Raw genomic sequence first — 19,641 nt, forward strand, 5'->3', positions numbered from 1 at the left:
GTGTACAGGTGTTCCTAATACAGTTTATTTTAATCACTTTGGTACTATTTTCACATGCAAATGGTACATTTTCAAAACTCTTAATACAAAACACAAAACTGATTGTAACAAAGCTAGTCATTTGTTCAAAACCTGCTAACATGCTTTCATCAGGGTTGTACATGGTTCCTTTCATATAATCACTGTTTCAGAACACAAGATTATTTTCAAGTGTATTGAGAAAATTTAGTTTAATCAACCAAACACAACAGAATGATCTTCTTTCAATTTAGTCATTTTATCAATCTGTTCATTCTGTAGCAAACAATGCAAGATACATGTTTCAATTGAACCTTAAAGATATTAAATATTTTTTTTTTTTTACAGTTGTAAAGTCACATTATGAAATACACTTACATTGCCTGACCAAACTGACATTACTGTAAATTCATAATGCCTGTAACAACAACAGCTGTTAGGACTCTTACTGTTCCTGAAATAACTCAAATTATACACTATGACTAAAATGAGTAGGTGCATGTACAGTATTATATATTCTTTTGCTATAGATACAGTATACTGATAATTGGTTTGACCGATATATATATATATATATATATATATATATATATATTTACCAGTTTTTATGCTCTTCTACTTAATCGGTTATTGGTTTTCTTAAAATCGGTGCTATATCAAAATCTTTAACAAATCTCACTTTAGAAACATTTCACTTTGTCATAATTGACTTTGCTTGTTAACATTAATATTGTTATTGTTATAATTATTGTTAGTACTAAAATATTCATTTTGTTTATTATGTTTTTATTGGTGTAGTTGTATGATTATTTGGATATCATTGTATCAAGAAGCAGAACAGAAACACTAATTAAAATTCGGACACTTAAACATTAAAATAATCTGTATCTATAAAAACAACAACATCAATTAACCTCTAGTTCTAGCTCTTCTAAAGAGTCAAGACGGATCACTTAATTCATGTTTAAATAAAATTGGACAATCAGCATATAATTTGATACTAAAGTTAATCTCACTATAAGTTTACCTCTTAATAGAGAACTGCTTCTTTTTGCCTTCAACCCAGCTCATCTAGATATACACACATTCACATAGATCTGTCAAAAACTCCATCTCCAAGTTCATTAAGTGTGATGCCTTTGGCAGTTTGCTTTTCCATTCTGCCTCCTTTGAGAAACACACTAACTAGGGGATGAAGTCTGCATTCATGGTCTACTGAGTAAGCAGGGCACAGTCACGGTTACTGTTTGCTGGGCTCTTGTGTCTCCACAAGAGTGGCAAGAAAGACACCAATTGAGTCAATAATTACTGCGTTTATTGAAGAATAAACAGTGTATGAAACTGGTGTCCAGAGGCTTGACTCCCTGCATGTTTTTGCAGCTCTCTGCACAAATCCCCTTCCAGTGCTGATTCATAACAGGCATTGAGAGCCAGACATGCAGCTTACCTTCATGGCGGGAGGGGCGGTTCTTGGGGGAGAGGGAGGGCAGTCCGCCAGGGGCACATTGGAGATGGTCAGCAACTCTTGCTTCCTGCGACACAATGACATCACCACTGTCATTTCAGGCATTTAAATCGACACTAAAACATCTACAGTCACAATTGTACCATATTGCAAAAAAAAAAAAAAAAGTATTTGAACACTTTTGGATACTAAAATCACACTGAAAACTGTCTAAATGCCATTGCACTAGACACAAAATGTCAAACCAAGAGGCATATGCAAACAATTTTTCTAACAATCTGCAAATGTTTTGTTGTGTAATGCTTGCATCAAATATGCATTTGTGCTATATTTCCTTAACATTCATTTAATTTGATTTAATATTTTGTCATATACTGTAAAGACATTCATAAATTTTTTAGTATTGCTTAAATATCCAAATCCTTTTTGGGGCCACTGTCAATCTATAAAATGTTGGATGAGAAAATTTGCATGGTGGTCTGCTTTGTCATCTTGAAACTTGGCATAAACTACAATGGCCTTTATACAGACAGTGTCCTCATTGAAACCCTCAGTCTAATCTCACTCCTCACGAATATACCTCTCACATTTGACCCTCATACCATTCCAAGATCATCAATAAAATATGGGCCAAAGATGTGCAATCTGTTCTTTAAATTAGCTCTCTGGACATGACACTGACCGGTAAATGATCTAGAGGCTCATACATAAAATTAATTTTCCTTCGCTTCTCCACACCTTCCTCCTTATAAGTGAAGTATGGAGCGAGAGAGAGACAGAGAGAGAGAGAGCAAGGAGGAGGTTAGAGAGAGAAATGAACAAGGCTCTCAATGAACAATCCTTCATAGGCTCACTGTAAAACAGTTTGCATGAATCCATCAATATACTTGTATTAGGGAGTAAGAGACATATCGTTCATTATGCTCTATCCGACAAGCAACGTCTATAGCATCATTCTCACAAACACTCTCAGAACTGGCAAAAAGGGATGCAAGGTCTACATGCACATATACTCAAATTACTTGTGCTAAAAAACTTTTAATGATACTTCAGTTCATATTAAGACTGAAAATATAAACCACTCTGTATGTGATCCTAACCAACACTGAAACAACTTTCGCTATTATTACTTTTACCGAATACTCCCTTGTTCATATTACACAAAAAACCCTGCATGTAATCAAGTGAACTTAATGTAACTGTGTTGTCGAAATACTTTCAAACTTTACTTAATCTATTTGTGTTAATATATAATTATAATATAATAATATATTCATGTTACTCCTTTACATGTCTCTGATCACTACTTTGTTCAATTCAACATGACTCTCCCATCTACATTAAAACAGTCTCCACCTTTGGTTTCCTTTCGCCGTAACCTCCATTCTCTTTCACCCTCTCACCTTTCCACTGCTGTCTCTACCTCTCTTCCCACACTAAATGTATTTTCCACGCTTGATGTAAACACTGCCACAGACACACTAAGCTCTACTTTAACAACCTGTCTAGACAACATCTGTCCTCTCTCCTCTAGGCCAGCACGTACTACACCACCCAGCCCCTGGCTGTCTGACGTCCTTCGTGAACATCGGACTGACCTCAGGGCAGCTGAGAGGAGATGGCGGGAATCTAAAGATCCATCAGATCTAGGTATGTATCAGTCTCTGCTTGCAACTTTTTCAGATAACGTTAAATCTGTAAAAACCTCCTATTACCAGAACAAGATCAACAGCACTACAGACACTCGCAGCTTGTGCAGAACATTCAACACACTTCTCTGCCCTCCCCCTCCACCGCCTGACACATCACTGACAGCAGATGTCTTCGCCACATTTTTTACTAATAAGATTACAACCATCAGCAATATATTCTCAGCACCATGCCCTGTCAAACACCTGTCTCCTGTATGCAACTCTTCTGTCTCTATGTTCTCTCCTCTGACTGACACTGAGGTCTCTAAACTCCTCCTCTCCAACCACCCCACCACCTGTTCCCATGACCCCATTCCTTCTCACCTTCTCCAGGCCATCTCTCCGTCCATCCTACCTGCACTCACCCACATAATTAACACGTCTCTACTTACAGGCAATTTTTCCACTACATTCTCAAGTAACCCCGCTGCTGAAGAAACCCGCACTTAACCCCACACAAATAGAACACTACAGACCAGTCTCATCCCATTCATGGCAAAAACACTTGAAAGGGCAATTTTCAATCAAATCTCTGCCTATCTCTCACAGAACAAACTGCTGGATGACAATCAGTATGTATACAGTAAATTCATTTTTGTAGCAATGTTACATGTAAACAGAAAATTCACATTTGCATGTCCATTTTTACACATTTCTTACATGTAAAGTCATATATAGTGAACAGAAAATTGCCACAAAATGACATCCATGCTAAAAAAAAAAAAAAATGAAAAAACATTCCGTGTCATAGATATTTATAGAATATTCATGTATGTCTGACAGATTTTGATAATTGAATGGATCATTTTGCATGTGATGGCTCACACGATGAAAGAATGTTTAGAAGTTGTGAAGAGTATGACAATTTCACTGAGAAACAACTCATCAGTTTTAATCAGCAAGCCATATGCATTTAGTTATTGTGCAAATTGTAGACAATTGTACTTACTCTTTTGCACACATGTGCCAAAACATGTGCAATTTGCTTAAATGAATAAGAAATTCAAATCTGGTGTGAACAAGAAAGTAACTGTTCAGAGCTTTGAACATATTGTTTTGAAAAAATAATTCTCATTCAAGAACTGAGCCGAAGCGATTGAGAAAAACTGTAAATCAAAACACTGAACAATTCACACTCATTAATTATATGCACCTTTGATTTTACGATGATTAAAAGCTATTCAAAAATCAAATTTTTGATTGGAGTGCTTCAAAAAAACACTCAAAGCAAGATTTGCTAACGAAAGTGTGGAGGACATGTCGGCCTACAAATAAAGGGATAGTTCACCCAAAAATGAAAATACAGCCATCAATTACTCACCCTCATGTTATTCTAATCCCGTATGACTTTATTTCCTCCATGGAACACAAAAGAAGATGTTAGGGATTATTTTCAGTCACCATTCACTTTTATCACTATTTTTCTAAACAATTAAACTTAATGGTGTGTGAGTGACTGCTTTTGTGTTCCACAGAAGACAGAAAGTCATACAGGATTGGAACAACATTGGAGGATTGGAGGGAGAGTAAATGATTACTGATTTTTCATTTTTGAGTGAACCATATTTTTAAGCTATTGCACATACTCCAAAACACATTCCACTTTAGTTTCAATTTCCATTCAGAACTTTGTGTCACAGAATCCAAACACTGACCTGAGAGCTTTGTAGAAACTCAAATAATGCACATAAACAGTTCTGACCTCCCCCATACATACACACACAAACATGTAACTCAACATCATGCAGACATATATGACCCACCACTGGTCGTCTGTCTCTGTCAGTCTCCGTCTCTCACACCGCTTGCGCGAACGGTGCAGGAGTCCAATAAGTGCCGCAGCTGCTCGTACACCCGCTCTCCGACAGCGTACTCTGGATCTGAAGTCAGACATGGCTAAACCTCAGCCTTAGTCTCAGTCCTAGTCCTGGTCACTCCTGTCACATCCCACTGACATCAGCTGAATCTGCACCGTCACTCTCTTACACCCCAGAGATAAGGTGCTGTCCTCATCAGCACAGACTGAGTGTGTGTATCCTTCACCGTGAATACCTCTCGTTCTCTTTCTCTCTCTCTCTCCCTCCCTCTCAAATGGCATCTCACTTTGACACCTTCTTCTTGATTAGGGAGCTTTGATTGCTTAACCGCTGTCATTATATTCAAGAAATTTCCACTATTTTCTTTCTTTCTTTCTTTCTTACTTCTCACCTTTCGTTTGGTATTTCTTTATGTTAGGGATATCAGAGCACTCTCTCTGCCTCAGTATATCTTTCAATCAATCAATACACCCATCCATCCATCCATCCATCCATCCATTACTTTGTCTATTTAATTTCAATTGTATTCAGTTCAGTTTCATTCAGTGTTCCTCGTGTTACATTACTTAAAGGAGTACTTCACCCAAAAATATAAATTCTCTCATCATTTACTCACCCTCATGCCATCCCAGGTGTGTCTGACTTTCTGCCATCTGCTGAACTCAAATGAAGATTTTTAGAAGAATCTCTCAGCTCTGTAGGTCCATGCAAAGCAAGTGAATGAGTGCCAACATTTTGAAGCTCCAAAATCACACAAAATTAAGTCAGCATAAAAGTAATCCATAAGACTCCAGAGGTTAAATCAATGTCTTCAGAAATAATATGATAGATGTCAACATTTTGGCACCCATTCACTTGCATTATATGGACCAACAGAGCTGAAATATTTTCTGCAGAAGAAAGAAAGTCATACACATCTGGGATGGCATAAGGGTGAATTTTTCATTTTTGGGTGAACTATCCCTTTAGTTTACTTTTTGATATTTGAATTGTCATTCCTAAGTCTTATTGAACAACCAGTGATAAGGAGATTTTCAAGGGTTCTGTTTATATTCCACACAATTACAAGCCCATTTTCATCATTTAATTTCACCTTCCTGTGCAAATCCGCTCTTATTTTAAGATTTCACCCAGTGAGAAAGTGTGCTTATGAACAAACCGCTTCCATAACAGAAGGAGCATTAAAAGCTTCAGGGGATTTTCCAGCTGAAGGTAATTATCAGCAAGTACTCAGGACAGCACATGTGCATCCAGACTCATCAAGAGCTGTGTGACATAACACACAAATGACAGCCAGACAAACATGCCAATACAGAGTAACAATTTGCACTGTGTTATGCAATGTAATGTGCAAAACGTCCTGGTTACTTTCATAACCTCCATTCCCTGATGGAGGGAATGAGACGTTGTGTCGATGTAGTGACACTAGGGGTCACTCTTGGGAGCCACCCTGAAAAAAGGCCAATGGGAATTGGCGAGTGGAATTTGCATGCCACTCCCCCGGACATACGGGTATAAAAGGAGCTGGTATGCAACCACTCATTCAGGTTTTGTGCTGAGGAGCCGAGACAAGGTCCCGGCCATTTCAGCGGGTAGTTCAGCATTGTGGCAAGAGGGACACAACGTCTCGTTCTCTCCATCAGGGAACGGAGGTTACGAAAGTAACCAGAACGTTCCCTATCTGTCACCCACTCAACGTTGTGTCGATGTAGTGACACTAGGGATCCCTATAAAAAACACCACAACTAGCTGAACTGTGCTACTTGGACTGGCGGTGCAAGACGGGCAGACCGCTTTGTGCCTCGTAGCGCCACTCGCCAATTCCCATTGGCCTTTTTCAAAAAGCAGAGGTGTTTGGGGCCCCCAAGAGTGACCCCTAGTGTCACTACATCGACACAATGTCGAGTGAGTGACAGATAGGGAACAGATTTTCTCCCTCTACTGTCATGAAATACAAATAATTCTGGAAATTATATCTCAGATTTGAGCATCCTTGATTAGTTTTTATTTATTTTTATTCTCAATTTGTCCTTTCAAATCAGCTTAGTTTTGATTAGATTTTAGTCTGTGAATTAGTGTTTTCAGTAAAGTCTTCCAGTATATTTAGTTTTTACAAAGTATTTTACTGTAGTTTTAGTATTTTAGGGCTGCCAACGTTATGTGTTAACTGATCATCATTTAATTATCGTTCTAGTGGTATTTTGTTATTAATGAAGATTGGATGTAAAGGTTTAAAATTTTATAGTATACAGCGTCTAAAAAACAACAACTAAAAATTTTGAAATAATGAATAAAAATGTGTTTTAGTTTTGTTTAAGTTTTTCCAATTCTGTTTTTATTTTTATTTCAGTTAATAAAAATACTTTCATTATGTTTTCGTTTGACTTTTCCTTAACGATAATTACATGTTGATTTGCAAGATGTCAGTGATACTAGTGATGGGAAGATCGGATCATTTTACTGACTTTGGCTTAGCATGCGCATTATGCAACCTCCATTCGTTTGTTACGTGAAAAGCGCATAGGCGCTGTATAGCAAACAGAAATGATTAGTTCACCTTTCATCACTCTCTGAGACTACTCGTTCTTCTGAGTCACATAAAAGATTTGTTCAAAATGAACGACCCATCACTAAATAATACTGAATCAGACAGAAACAAGGGTGCTATTCATTAAAAGAAGAGAATGCGAGCTGAGATTTCAAATGATTCATGTAAGCCAAAAAGACACTGCTGGTGTTAAAGATCAGCTCTCACAGGACTAACACACTGTCTTGAGCCAGGTGACAGACAATGAGGTGGGAATTTGTGAGAACATGGCCAGTGGGTGGGGGTGGAGATGTTATTTTCACATGGTCAAACCATAAAACATGGCAATTTAATGGTTTAAATGACTTTGGAATGGTAATCAGAATGCAGTTACATTGCTTTGTGGTAACAAATTATGCAGACAGGAAATCTTGAACATTCACAACTGCATCAGTCACAGATTATCATTCATGCATTTACGGAATGTTAGGAGCAATTTATTTGTTTCACGGCTGTCAATCGATCAAAAAAAAATATATTAAATGAATTACAAGATATGCTGATTCTCAAATGATTTATCAAATTATTAGCAATTAATCACAAATTAATATTTGGTGAAAAACGTTGGTGCTCATTAATGTATGCCTAGTACCATACAGTATGTAGAATAAAGCAGCTTTTATTTAAGATTGGTATGGCTACGATCTTCATGTCATGTGGGTGTAAATCTTTTTTTAATTTTTTTTAATTTAACTTTCATTTTATTTAAAATACTACTATTACTATTTCTTTCTGATTAAAAGTTTTTTTCTTTTTTTTAAATTTACTGTATTTTGGGAGGTAATTTTTAAGGAAGTTGATTGTTGTCATCCATCAGCAGAGCTGGTGAATTACAGCAATTTCAAACAATACAGCAGCAGGTGCCTTTTGTTAAACCACAATATGTGCAACCACAATGAAAAATACATAAGATGTGAATGTTTGAAGCACAGCTTGCTGTTCTTTTGTGAGTGTTACATCAGAACCATTAATTCCAGAGGAAGAGGTGAAAAGCCATAATAACTGACAGCTGATGGGCAGAGAGATACTTGCTTAGTATTCAAGGACACTGGTGACTGCCGGGCACACGTGCTGTGTGAACTGGCCACCTGCTGCCATCATATCTTACACACACACACACACACACACACACACACACACACCACCCTGCAGAGAGCACTTACATATGCATCATTATGAGGACTCTCCATAGACATAATGATTTTTATACTGTACGAACTATAGATTCTATCCCTTAACCCTAACCCTACCCCTAAACCTAACTCTCACAAAAAATTTCTGCATTTTTACATTTTCAAAAAAACCACATACCATTAACCACATTTATAGCATAATATCCTTGTGTGTACCAGTTTGTAACCTAAAAAAAGTCCTCGTAAACCACCCAAACCCACCCACACACACACACACACATACATATACTCTACGTACTTAACAGTAAAAATCTACAGGTTTCTGCCTGCCCTTCTCCTCACAGTAGGGAGGCTGCAGAGGCTGACATTGCTTGCTAGCACAGTTCATACCTGTTTCACCACCTTTTCAATCCTTCTTTTCTATAACCTTTTATTAAAACCCCAGAACACGTTGTTCTAGCAAAGGCACAGTGGCTATAGTACTGACCCAAAAGTCTCTCCCTGTGTTGTCTTTTCTCCTGAGTATTTTTTGTGTCTGTGCCCTCTATTATGACATTTTGTACCAAAATACACTCAATTATCAGCTGGGTAGCAACAAACAAACAAACAGTCCCCAGAGGGCAGACAAAATTACACTTGTCATATACCTTATTTATAACCTGTATATAAAAAGTATTTGGACACTTTAGGACATTAAAGTCACAGTATAAATGTATGAATTTAATTGCATTAGATACTGTAGTGAAATATCAAACCAAATGGCATCTGCAAACAAATGTTCCTACACCTTTTCTCAGAAATAACTTGCAGATAAGCAATTAAAGTGAATGTTGACTGAGACTAACATTCAGAATCAGAATCAGAATCAGAATGAGCTTTATTGCCAAGTATGCTTACACACACAAGGAATTTGTCATGGTGACAGAAGCTTCTAGTACAAATGCAACCGTATATACATACATATAAACATATACATTTAAACATATATACATAGAGTGACATAAAAATAAAAAATAAGATACAACAGATGAAAAAAGAGAAATATACATTAGAGCAATAATGTTGTTTGAATATTTTATATACAGATATACAGTTATGTGCAGGTGATGTATTGAAGAAGAGGTAGGATATGTTAAAGAATATAAATGAAATATGGATATAAGTAGGAACGGATGGACTGAATATTGCACATGGTTGTATTGACAAAAGGAAAGTATTTGGGGGCAGTTTTAACTGTTCATGAGGTGGATGGCCTGAGGGAAAAAACTGTTCCTGTGCCTGGCTGTTCTGGTGCTCAGTGCTCTGTAGTGCCGGCCAGAAGGCACCAGTTCGAAAAGGAAGTGTGCTGGGTAAATGGGGTCAAGAGTGATTTTACCAGCCCTTTTCGTCACTCTGGATGTGTACAGTTCTAGCAGGGTGGGTAGGGGAGCAACAATAATCCTCTCAGCAGTCCGAACTGTCCTTTGAAATCTCCTGATGTCTGACTTGGTAGATGGACCAAACCAGACAGTTACAGAAGTGCAAAGGACAGACTCAATGACTGCTGAGTAGAACTGTATCAGCAGCGCCTGTGGCAGGTTGAACTTTCTCAGCTGTGAAGGAAATACAACCTCTGCTGGGCCTTTTTCAAAATTGAGTCTATGTGGGTCTCCCACTTCAGGTCCTGTAAGACGGTAATGCCCAGGAACCTGAATGACTCTACTGCTGCCACAGTGCTTTTCAAAATGGTGAGCGGGGGTAATGTTGGGGTGTTCCTCTTAAAGTCCACTGTCATATCCACTGATTTAAGCATGTTTAGCTCTAGGTTGTTTTGACTGCACCAGACAGCCAGCTGTTAAGCTTCCCTTCTGTATGCAGATTCATCGTCATCTTGGATGAGGCCGATGACAGTGGTGTCATCTGCCAACTTCAGGAGCTTAACAGAGGGGTTCTTGGCAGTGCAGTCATTTGTGTACAGGGAGAAGAGTAGTGGGGAGAGTACACATCCCTGGGGGGCACCAGTGCTGATTGTACATGTGCTGGAGGTGAATTTCTCCATTCTCATTACCTACTGCCTGTCTGTCAGCAAGCTGGTGATCCACTGACAGATAAAGGCAGGAACAGAGAGCTGGGTTAATTTAGTCCATAGGAGAGTGGGGTTGATGTTGTTAAAAGCTGAACTGAACTCAACAAATAGATGTTGAAGCATGTAATGCAGTCCCATATTGACTTCATCATCCACAGACCTGTTTGCTTGATAGGCAAACTGCAAGGGATCCAGAAAGGGTTCAGTGATGTCCTTCAGGTGGGCCAACGCCAGTCTCTCAAATGACTTCATGAACACAGACATCAGAGCAACAGGTCTGTAGTCATTAAGTCCTTTGATTCTGTTTCCAGAAGACTCAGCACACATCCTCTTCACAGATCTTAAGTGCAGGTACAGTAGCAGAAGAGGTGAGGAGGGGGGTTGCAGGAGGTGTAAATGTTTGTGTGCTGTGAAGGTCAGAGTGGGTGTGGGGTGTAAGACTGGGCTTTTCAAATCTAAGGTAAAACACATTCAGGTCATCAGCCAATTGTTGATTCCCTACAGTTTTGGGGAATGGTGTCTTGTAGTTGGTAAAGTCTTTCAGACCTCTCCACACTGATGCAGGGTCATTAGCTGAAAACTGTTTTTTCAGCTTTTCAGAATAGCTTCTTTTAGCCACTATGATCTCCTTTGGACTGATTATACAAGATTTTATCCCCACTTCTGTAAGCATCCTCTTTGGCCTGACGAAGCTGCCTGAGTTTGGCTGTAAACCATGGTTTGTCATTGTTGTATGTTAAATAAGTCCTAGCAGGAATGCACATTTCCTCACAGAAACTGATATATGATGTCACAGTATCTGTGAGCTCGTCAAAGTCTGTGGCTGCAGCTTCAAATACACTCCAATCAGTGCAGTCAAAGCAGGCTTGTAGTTCCAGCTCCGCTTCATTGGTCCATCTCTTTACAGTCTTAAAAACAGGTTTAGCAGATTTTAGTTTCTGCCTGTGGATCAGAAGAAAATGAACCAGACAGTGATCAGAGAGCCCCAAAGCTTCTGGAGGGACAGTGCGATATGCATCCTTTATTGTTGTGTAGCAATAATGCAGTATATTTCTGTCTCTGGTGGGGCATGTTATGTGCTGTCTGTATTTGGGCAGTTCACGTGTGAGATTTGCCTTGGTTTTTTTTCTTCTTTTTTTTCTTCCCTTTTCTCCCCAATTTGGAATGCCCAATTCCCAATGCACTCTAGGTCCTCATGGTGGCGTAGTGACTCACCTCAATCTGGGTGGCGGAGGACGAATCTCAGTTGCCTTCGTGTCTGAGACCGTCAATCCACGCATCTTATCACATGGCTTGTTGAGCGCATTACCGCGGAGACATAGCACGTGTGGAGGCTTCACGCTATTCTCCACGCCATCCACACACAAATCACCACGTGCCCCACCAAGAGCGAGAACCATGTTATACCATGAGGAGGTCACCCCATATGACTCTACCCTCCGTAGCAACCGGGCCAATTTGGTTGCTTAAGAGACCTGGTTGGAGTCACTAAGCACGTCCTGGATTCGAACTTGCGACTCCAGGGGTGGTAGTCAGCATCTTTACTCGCTGAGCTACCCAGGCCCCCGAGATTTGCCATGTTAAAATCCCCAAGAATAATAATAAGTGAGTCCGGGTATTGTTGTTCCGTGTCTGTGATCTGATCAGCCAGCTGTTGCAGCGCTGCGCTCACACACGTGTGTGGAGGAATATAAACACACACAAGAATACACAAGGAAAACTCCCACTGCGAGTAGAAAGGCTTACAGTTTATGAAGAGTGCCTCCATCTCTTCAGCGTTGTTACATCTGTACACCAACATTTGTTGATGTAAAAACACATTCCACCGCCTCAAATTTTCCCAGTTAACTCCGCAATGCGATCCCCTCTGAATAGCTGGAAGCCCGGTAGATGTAATGAGCTGTCTGGAATGGTTTCACTCAGACAGATTTCTGTGAAGCACAATGCAGCAGAATTTGCGAAGTCCTTATTTTTGCGGGTGAGGAGAAGTAATTCGTCTGTTTTGTTAGGAAGAGAGCGGAGATTCGCTAGATGGATGCTTGGCAGCGTGGTTCGAAAGCCACGCTGTCGGAGCTAGATCTGCACGCTGGCTTGATTCCCTCGCTTGCGTTTTTTTAACACGCTTGTACAGCACCGCTGTAGCAAAGCGCCCGAATGTCTAGCAAAGTGTCAGAACAATCAAAAACCGATAAAAGATTGTCTGGCGTGTGCTGCTGAATATTCAGCAGCTCGTCTCTGGTAAAACTGATCTGAAATAAATTAGTAAACACAGGACAAATGTTGGGCCTCATGTATTCAGATAGAAGACAAAGGCAGGCCTAACACAGTCGTAAAACCTAACTCAGGCCCCACATAAGTCATAAATCTTACTGATAAAAACCGTGCCAAAATCAAACAAAGGGAGTCCAAAACAGACTACATATCCCATGAAGCCTTGCTCACTAAAGGATCGAACTCTCAACTCCTATTGTATGAGGCACACGACAGAACGCACCTCAACCATGACATCATCAGGAGTAGAAATACCTCTGAAATGCTTCCGAGATTTGCTTCCAGCAACTTTGCTCGCCGTGCGTAGATGCAGCTCATCGCTGCTCTCAGGTGCAGCCTCGTGGCACAAGGATGTAACGTCCGACTTGAAACTGCGGCTATACAATCTCCATCTCGCTGGACGAGTTGAGATTACTCTGTGTTCCACCGAACACTCTAACGGATCCGAAGGAGACCGCCGAGCAATCCACATCTTCATCCGTTTGCCTGCAGAAGTGAAGAGAAAAGATTTCTCTTCCCTCTTCAATCAAGTCAACGTCGCTGATTTCTCCGTCAGCCCGCCAAGAATCAGCAGCTGTACCGCCCGCCGACAGAGTGAGGAAACGGCCTCCCGTCATCACCCAAGCCTCGAGGAACCGAGTCTGAGTTAAAGGACGGATGAACACACATTCTGCATCCTCATACGATTCAAGTAAGAGGTTTACGTCTGGGCAGAGATAGAATATTACAGTGTGTTATTCTTGTGTATCAAGGTTATTGCTTGTACAGTTTACGGACCACCATGTCCGCTCATTATTAATACTCGGGGTATTAATTATCACAAATTTGATTTGCTGTATTGTAGTCCAACCACATTGGGCTGTTGTGCATTTCCGCCATCGCGGGTGAGACCGGCAAACTGAGTTTATCCATTAAAGAATCAAAGAACGCGGGACGGTTTACGAGCCGTCCATCGCGTCTCTGAGTGATAAACTAACAGCTGCTTTCTCTCCCACGATCGCGAAATCGGCTTTGGGGCCGTCACTTAACTCTCTCTCTCTCTCTCTCGTACTAACCACACACACACACACACACACACGCGCGACCCCTCACAAACATTCTGGCACACATTTTTGGCTAGTAGATAGCTTCGTGATAAAGCCCAGCTTTGTCCCTAAGCTACCATTGACTGGTTTCTCTCCGCCCACATTCGCAGCCATATTCCCTGGCCTGAAGTCTCGCGTGACATACTCTCCACGAGAGTCACATCCGCCATTTTGTGCGCGTCCCTCCTTACACACACACACACACACACTCTCACACACACACCTTATGTGTTATAGGATTATTTTACTTTACCATATCTAATCATATCACTGTTTAGTTTGTAGTTGTAAGTCGGAAGTTTATTGACTGCATTGTATTAATTATTAATTGATATTACTGCATAAATAAACTTTGCTATATTACAAAGAGAAGTGTTTTGGTTTGTTTTGCATACACCTGTGTCATGCTGACGGAATGTCAGTGCTCGGATTCAAGCCTTCATTCATTGTTTTTTCCCAAAAATCGATATTCTTCGGATGTCGATTTTCCTAAGAAAACAATCTAGTATTGAGACTGTTATACTATCTGGTTATTAGTCTCTGATTCCAGGGTGGTGCCCCGTCAATGTTAATCCTTATTAATATTCTATTGATTTTTGATAATTGATAATTATCTTCGATGATTGTTGAATTTGAATGATCAATAAGCTCGTGTTAATTTTAACTAATGTTTCATCAATGTTAACAATTAACGATTATCTTTGATAATTGTTGATTTAAAGGATTAGAAAAGCTAACATTGATTCTCATCAATGTTCTATTGATTTTAATAATTAATAATTATCTTTGATAATTATTAATTATTGCTAATAACCAAACCCGCTCCTAAACGTAGCGCACTACATTTACTGGAGCCCCATATGAGGTTTTAATGAGTTAAGATTCAATTAATTAATTTAAATATTAGATAATAACTAAAGAAATAATTATCAATTATTTCTGATAGTAACACTGATCTAAACAACCAGTAAAGCCCTACACAAACAAACAAAAACAGCAAAAGAACAGCTCCATACCGAGGTGGCCATCTGTGGTGCCCTGATGTAACAACAAATTACAAACATCTCCTTTTGTGTTCCAAGAAAGAAAGTCATACAGGTTTGGAAAAACATGAGGGTGAGTAAATGATGACAGAATTGAAATGTTTGGGGTGAACTATCTCTTTAAGTGCCCAAATACATTTTGTAGTCATTGTATATGTTACCTCAGATATGGGTAATATTGAAGCCTTTAAATGGAATGCACAATCTGGTGAATATGTGCTGTTTCAGTGCATCTCTTTTAATTCACTCGCTCTTCTCCTGACCTTTTCTCTGGTATTTACTGCTGTCTGTGCTCTTTCCGTCTCTCTGTTGCACTGATAATGTTCCCCACTGCTCTGATGCACACCATCCTACCAAGGTAATAATAGTTGTACATTTTTAATTTAGTTTTTATTTCTATTTCGTTTTAAATGTTTTGCTCCAATTTAGTTTAGTTTTCATTTTGTTTGCTAGTTTTAGTTTAGTTTTTAAATAATTTATAGTTTCATTTTAATTTTTCATTACATTTAGTTTTTATTTTAGTTTTTATATCAAGTGATACATATAGAATGGGGAAAACAGGTATTTGTGCAATGTGGGTCATATAGCTGGACACCCAAATGTACAGTTTGTAAATAATACTTACAATATTAAAAATCTTCATTTTAATAAGACCAACTGAATTTCATTACTGATATTACAGTAGAAAAAAGAATAAATTACTGGATATTATATTGTTTCTGTTCTCTTTGTTTTAACATCATGTATTGGCAACACAACGAACAGTCATTCTAATAAAGGTCCAAATGTGTCATAATTGAAGTCCCAGACACGGCTAACGCGTTTTCTATAGGGCAGGGGTTTTCAAAATCTTGGACAGTAAGCCCCCCCTCTGAGAAAATGTACAAGACTGCGCCCCAATTGATCCCCCTCCCCCCATTTTTGGGGATTCTTTTTTTTATTTTATTTTTTCAGATTTACAAACATACCATAATGTTGCATAAACCTTAACAATAGCAAAGCAAATAATAAATAAGATAAGCTATGCTAAAAAAAATGTAAATACAAGACAGCAGGTACATTCTGGCCACTTATTTGAAGTTTTATCAGGTATTTTCCTAGTGTAATATTATCAAAATGCATCATGTTTCAGCAGGGACGGATTATGACTAGCAAGGCCATAATAAATTATAAAATATTTTAACTTAATCAAACACTTTTAATATTTATGAATTTAACAAATACTGTAGGCTCCTACAGTACCTATGCAAGGGTTTGGTGAAATTCAGCAAAGAGTTCAGGCAGTTCTGGCTCGCACTGCTATATAATTTCTATTCAGAAGTGATCATCCCTACACCCTGTATCCTTCAAAGACTTTTCCCTCCATTGTGAGAGCTTTGAAGGGCTAAAAGGTGTGGGGCTCAAAATTAGTGGTCATTTGGTCATTATTTGGGAAATTCTGTTTGGAACGACCCTACAGCTTGGCTAGCATTATTATTCTTCCATCGAAAAGCCCTGCTAAGGCATCTTTTAAACCTTTTCAAAGTGTCCAAAAATCCCATACACTACATAACATTGACAGAATATTTAAATGAGCTACAAGTCTATTTTGGCTGTCAAAACTTACACACAAGCCCTTTAATCTGCTTTAAGATGCTCTCTTCTTTATTTCTTTCTTTCTTACTGTTAAACCTATAAAAAAATTCTAACTTCAAGCATTTAAAACTATTTTTAGACTAGACAAGGTTTTGTCAGACCAACATTATAGTGTGTCTCAACAAACTTTATGTATCTAGTTTAATCAATGCTTTTGAACTACACAAAGTAAAATATCAATATTTTCTTTTTCCCAACCACCTAAACCAAGTTATTTTTTGTAATGTATGGCAAACATGCAGTTAAAGCAATACAATACAAACAGTATAATAAAAGTTTTTGTTCAACAGCCCTTTTATACAAAGAATAAAGCTTAACCATATACAGCATTGGGAGGGTTACTTTTGAAATGTATTCCACTACAGATTACAGATTACATGCTGTAAAATGTCATTTGTAACATATTCCGTTAGATTACTCAAGGTCAGTAATGTATTCTAAATACTTTGGATTACTTCTTCAGCACTGGTAGATTTTTTCTCTTGTTTTGACTATAAAAACTCTGGCAGTAAGACAAAATATGTTTTCTGAAAAACCTAAATATCATATGCAGTGTTGTTTCTAAAACAAGATAAATCAAATTGATCTTGTTTTAAGGATTTTTAGATATTTTTACAGGAAAACAATACAAAAATTATTATCAGGAATACGATTTTTGTCCTAATATCAAAGGTCTTACTAGAAAAAAAGAAATTATGATCCAACGTGAATTTTCTTGATAAAAAAATATGATCGTACCTGGTAACGTGCATGTAAAATGGCTAGAAATAGCATTTTAGCTTAGCGTAAAGCTGACAATTTACACAAGGATTATTTCTGTTTCTTCTGCTCCAAACTTACTTCAAACTTACTTCTCTGTCTGCTCGTATGAATGTAACACATTATAAGAAAGTGTTTCACTGCTGTTCAAATGCACTTTGGATCGCATCATTTATATGTATAAATGTTTTCCATCTGAAAAGACTAAATATTAAATGAAACAAATAACAATAAAATGCAAAGTAATCTCTTCAGTAATCTAAATACTTTTTGAATGTAACTGTATTCTAAATACCAATGATTTAAACTGTAACTGTAGTGGAATATAGTTACTTATATTTTATTTTTTAAATACGTAATCCCGTTACATGTCTTCCGTTACTCCCCAACCCTGACCATATAAAGCCTAACATATGAAATAATAGTCAGAAAATTATATATTTTAAACCTGTTTAACCTATTTTTCTATAAAATAATACAATTTTAAGCACATGTTGCTTTAATTCAATAAATACTAATTTTGAAATATCAGTAACCAGATATATGTTATTGTTAATTTTACTTTTACTTTTACAAGGTCTTCTACTTCAAGAAGAGCATGGAAACATTCACCAGGCGGTGTTATAAGATTAAAGAGTGGCTCCAAAATTTGTATTAGAAATAGGAAGGCAAAAGGCTGTTATAAGAGGGCTGGGGGCCTTCATAGTCACAGGGCCCTGTTGAGGGGGCCTTGTATAAGCTGTGGGGCCCACATATTTAAGCATATACAAACATTTGTTTTTAAAGTTTATGGGCCAAGAGACCTTGCATGTTGAACTCGTAATACTGGACACGTGTGATTTTGTTCCGCTTATTTTCGGATTTTCTGTGCCCTAGATTAACTTGTACAGCTGTTTTCCACTGAGGTGACAGAAGATGTCAGTCGCAACAGATGTATAACTGACAGTTTTATTTGCTCACATCACTTACATCATCAGCTAGCATCAGAATATCATTCTTACAATACGAATGTAACCATATTATGCTGCAAATTACCGGCCAAATGATGAGTTGATTACTCAAACTCTGGTATCGTTTCTCCCTTCATATAACACATCTACAGAAGCAGCAGAATATGAATGAACAGAGGCAGGGCTGTGTGGCTTTATAATAGATTTGTGAATGTAGAGCAGCGTAGTTAATTTGAGAGGGCGGGTCCAGTTTTGAGCGAGAGTTGCCCGCGTCGAGCGGAGAGATTCACACTGGCACAACCGGTACATGGATGCACTCTCGCATGATATGCATGTTGTGCTCTCGACACTAACAGTATTATAACGCCATAGAGCTACGGTCTATGAAGCAGGACTACGGTCCATTATGCCAATAATTTTCATTTATTTTCACAATACATTTTTATTGTATTTATGTATCTTTTTATTTTACTTGGTGAATTTATCATCCCCTGACATGCTCCGGTGCCCCCTGGGGAGGCATGCCTCCCAGTTTCAAATCCATGGCTATAGGGTGACCAGATTTTGAAAGTCTCAAACTGGGACCCTTGGAGGGTTCGCAATACATGCATATACACTACCGGTCAAAGGTTTTGAAACACTTACTCATTCTTTATTATAATTATTTTTATTTTTATTTTTTTCACATTTTAGAATAATAGTAAATTCATCAAAACTATGGAATAACGTAAATGTAACTATGGGAATTATGTTGTGACTAAATCCAAAATAAATCAAAACTATGGTATATTTTAGCATCTTCAAAGTAGTCATTCTCTGTCTAGAATTTGCAGACAGTGCACTCTTGACATTTTCTCAACCAACTTCTTGAGGTATCACCCTGGGATGCTTTTTAAACAGTATTGAAGGAGTTCCCATCTATGTTGGGCACTTATTGGCTGCTTTTCTTTATTATTTGGTCCAAGTCATCAATTTCAAAATCATTTTTTTTTTTTTTAAGATTTTTTTTAGTTTTATAATGAAATAAATTAATATGGTGGCACAATTATATTTTTGTCTACAAAACTAATTTCGAACATTTAAGCATACGCCTTCAGATCAAAAGATTTTTAAGATCATGAG

General features: G+C 38.1%; 1 protein-coding gene across 15 annotated transcripts in view; it reads right to left on the reverse strand.

Moving 5' to 3' along the window:
- The window catches only part of LOC127431339 (rap1 GTPase-activating protein 2-like), a 71,232-nt gene that overhangs the window by 25,525 nt on the left and 26,066 nt on the right, over window positions 1-19,641 (reverse strand). For 10 of the 15 annotated variants that reach the window (XM_051681739.1, XM_051681741.1, XM_051681738.1 and 7 more), the window contains one exon: window positions 1,466-1,550. In XM_051681739.1, the coding sequence (XP_051537699.1) occupies window positions 1,466-1,550 (85 nt within the window). Of the gene's footprint in view, window positions 1-1,465; window positions 1,551-4,937; window positions 5,084-5,607; window positions 5,677-19,641 lie in introns of those variants that run through there. The other 5 variants (XM_051681736.1, XM_051681740.1, XM_051681737.1 and 2 more) reach the window with 3 other exon arrangements.

Source organism: Myxocyprinus asiaticus, chromosome 40 (assembly GCF_019703515.2).
Source record: "Myxocyprinus asiaticus isolate MX2 ecotype Aquarium Trade chromosome 40, UBuf_Myxa_2, whole genome shotgun sequence".
NCBI lineage: Eukaryota > Metazoa > Chordata > Actinopteri > Cypriniformes > Catostomidae > Myxocyprinus > Myxocyprinus asiaticus.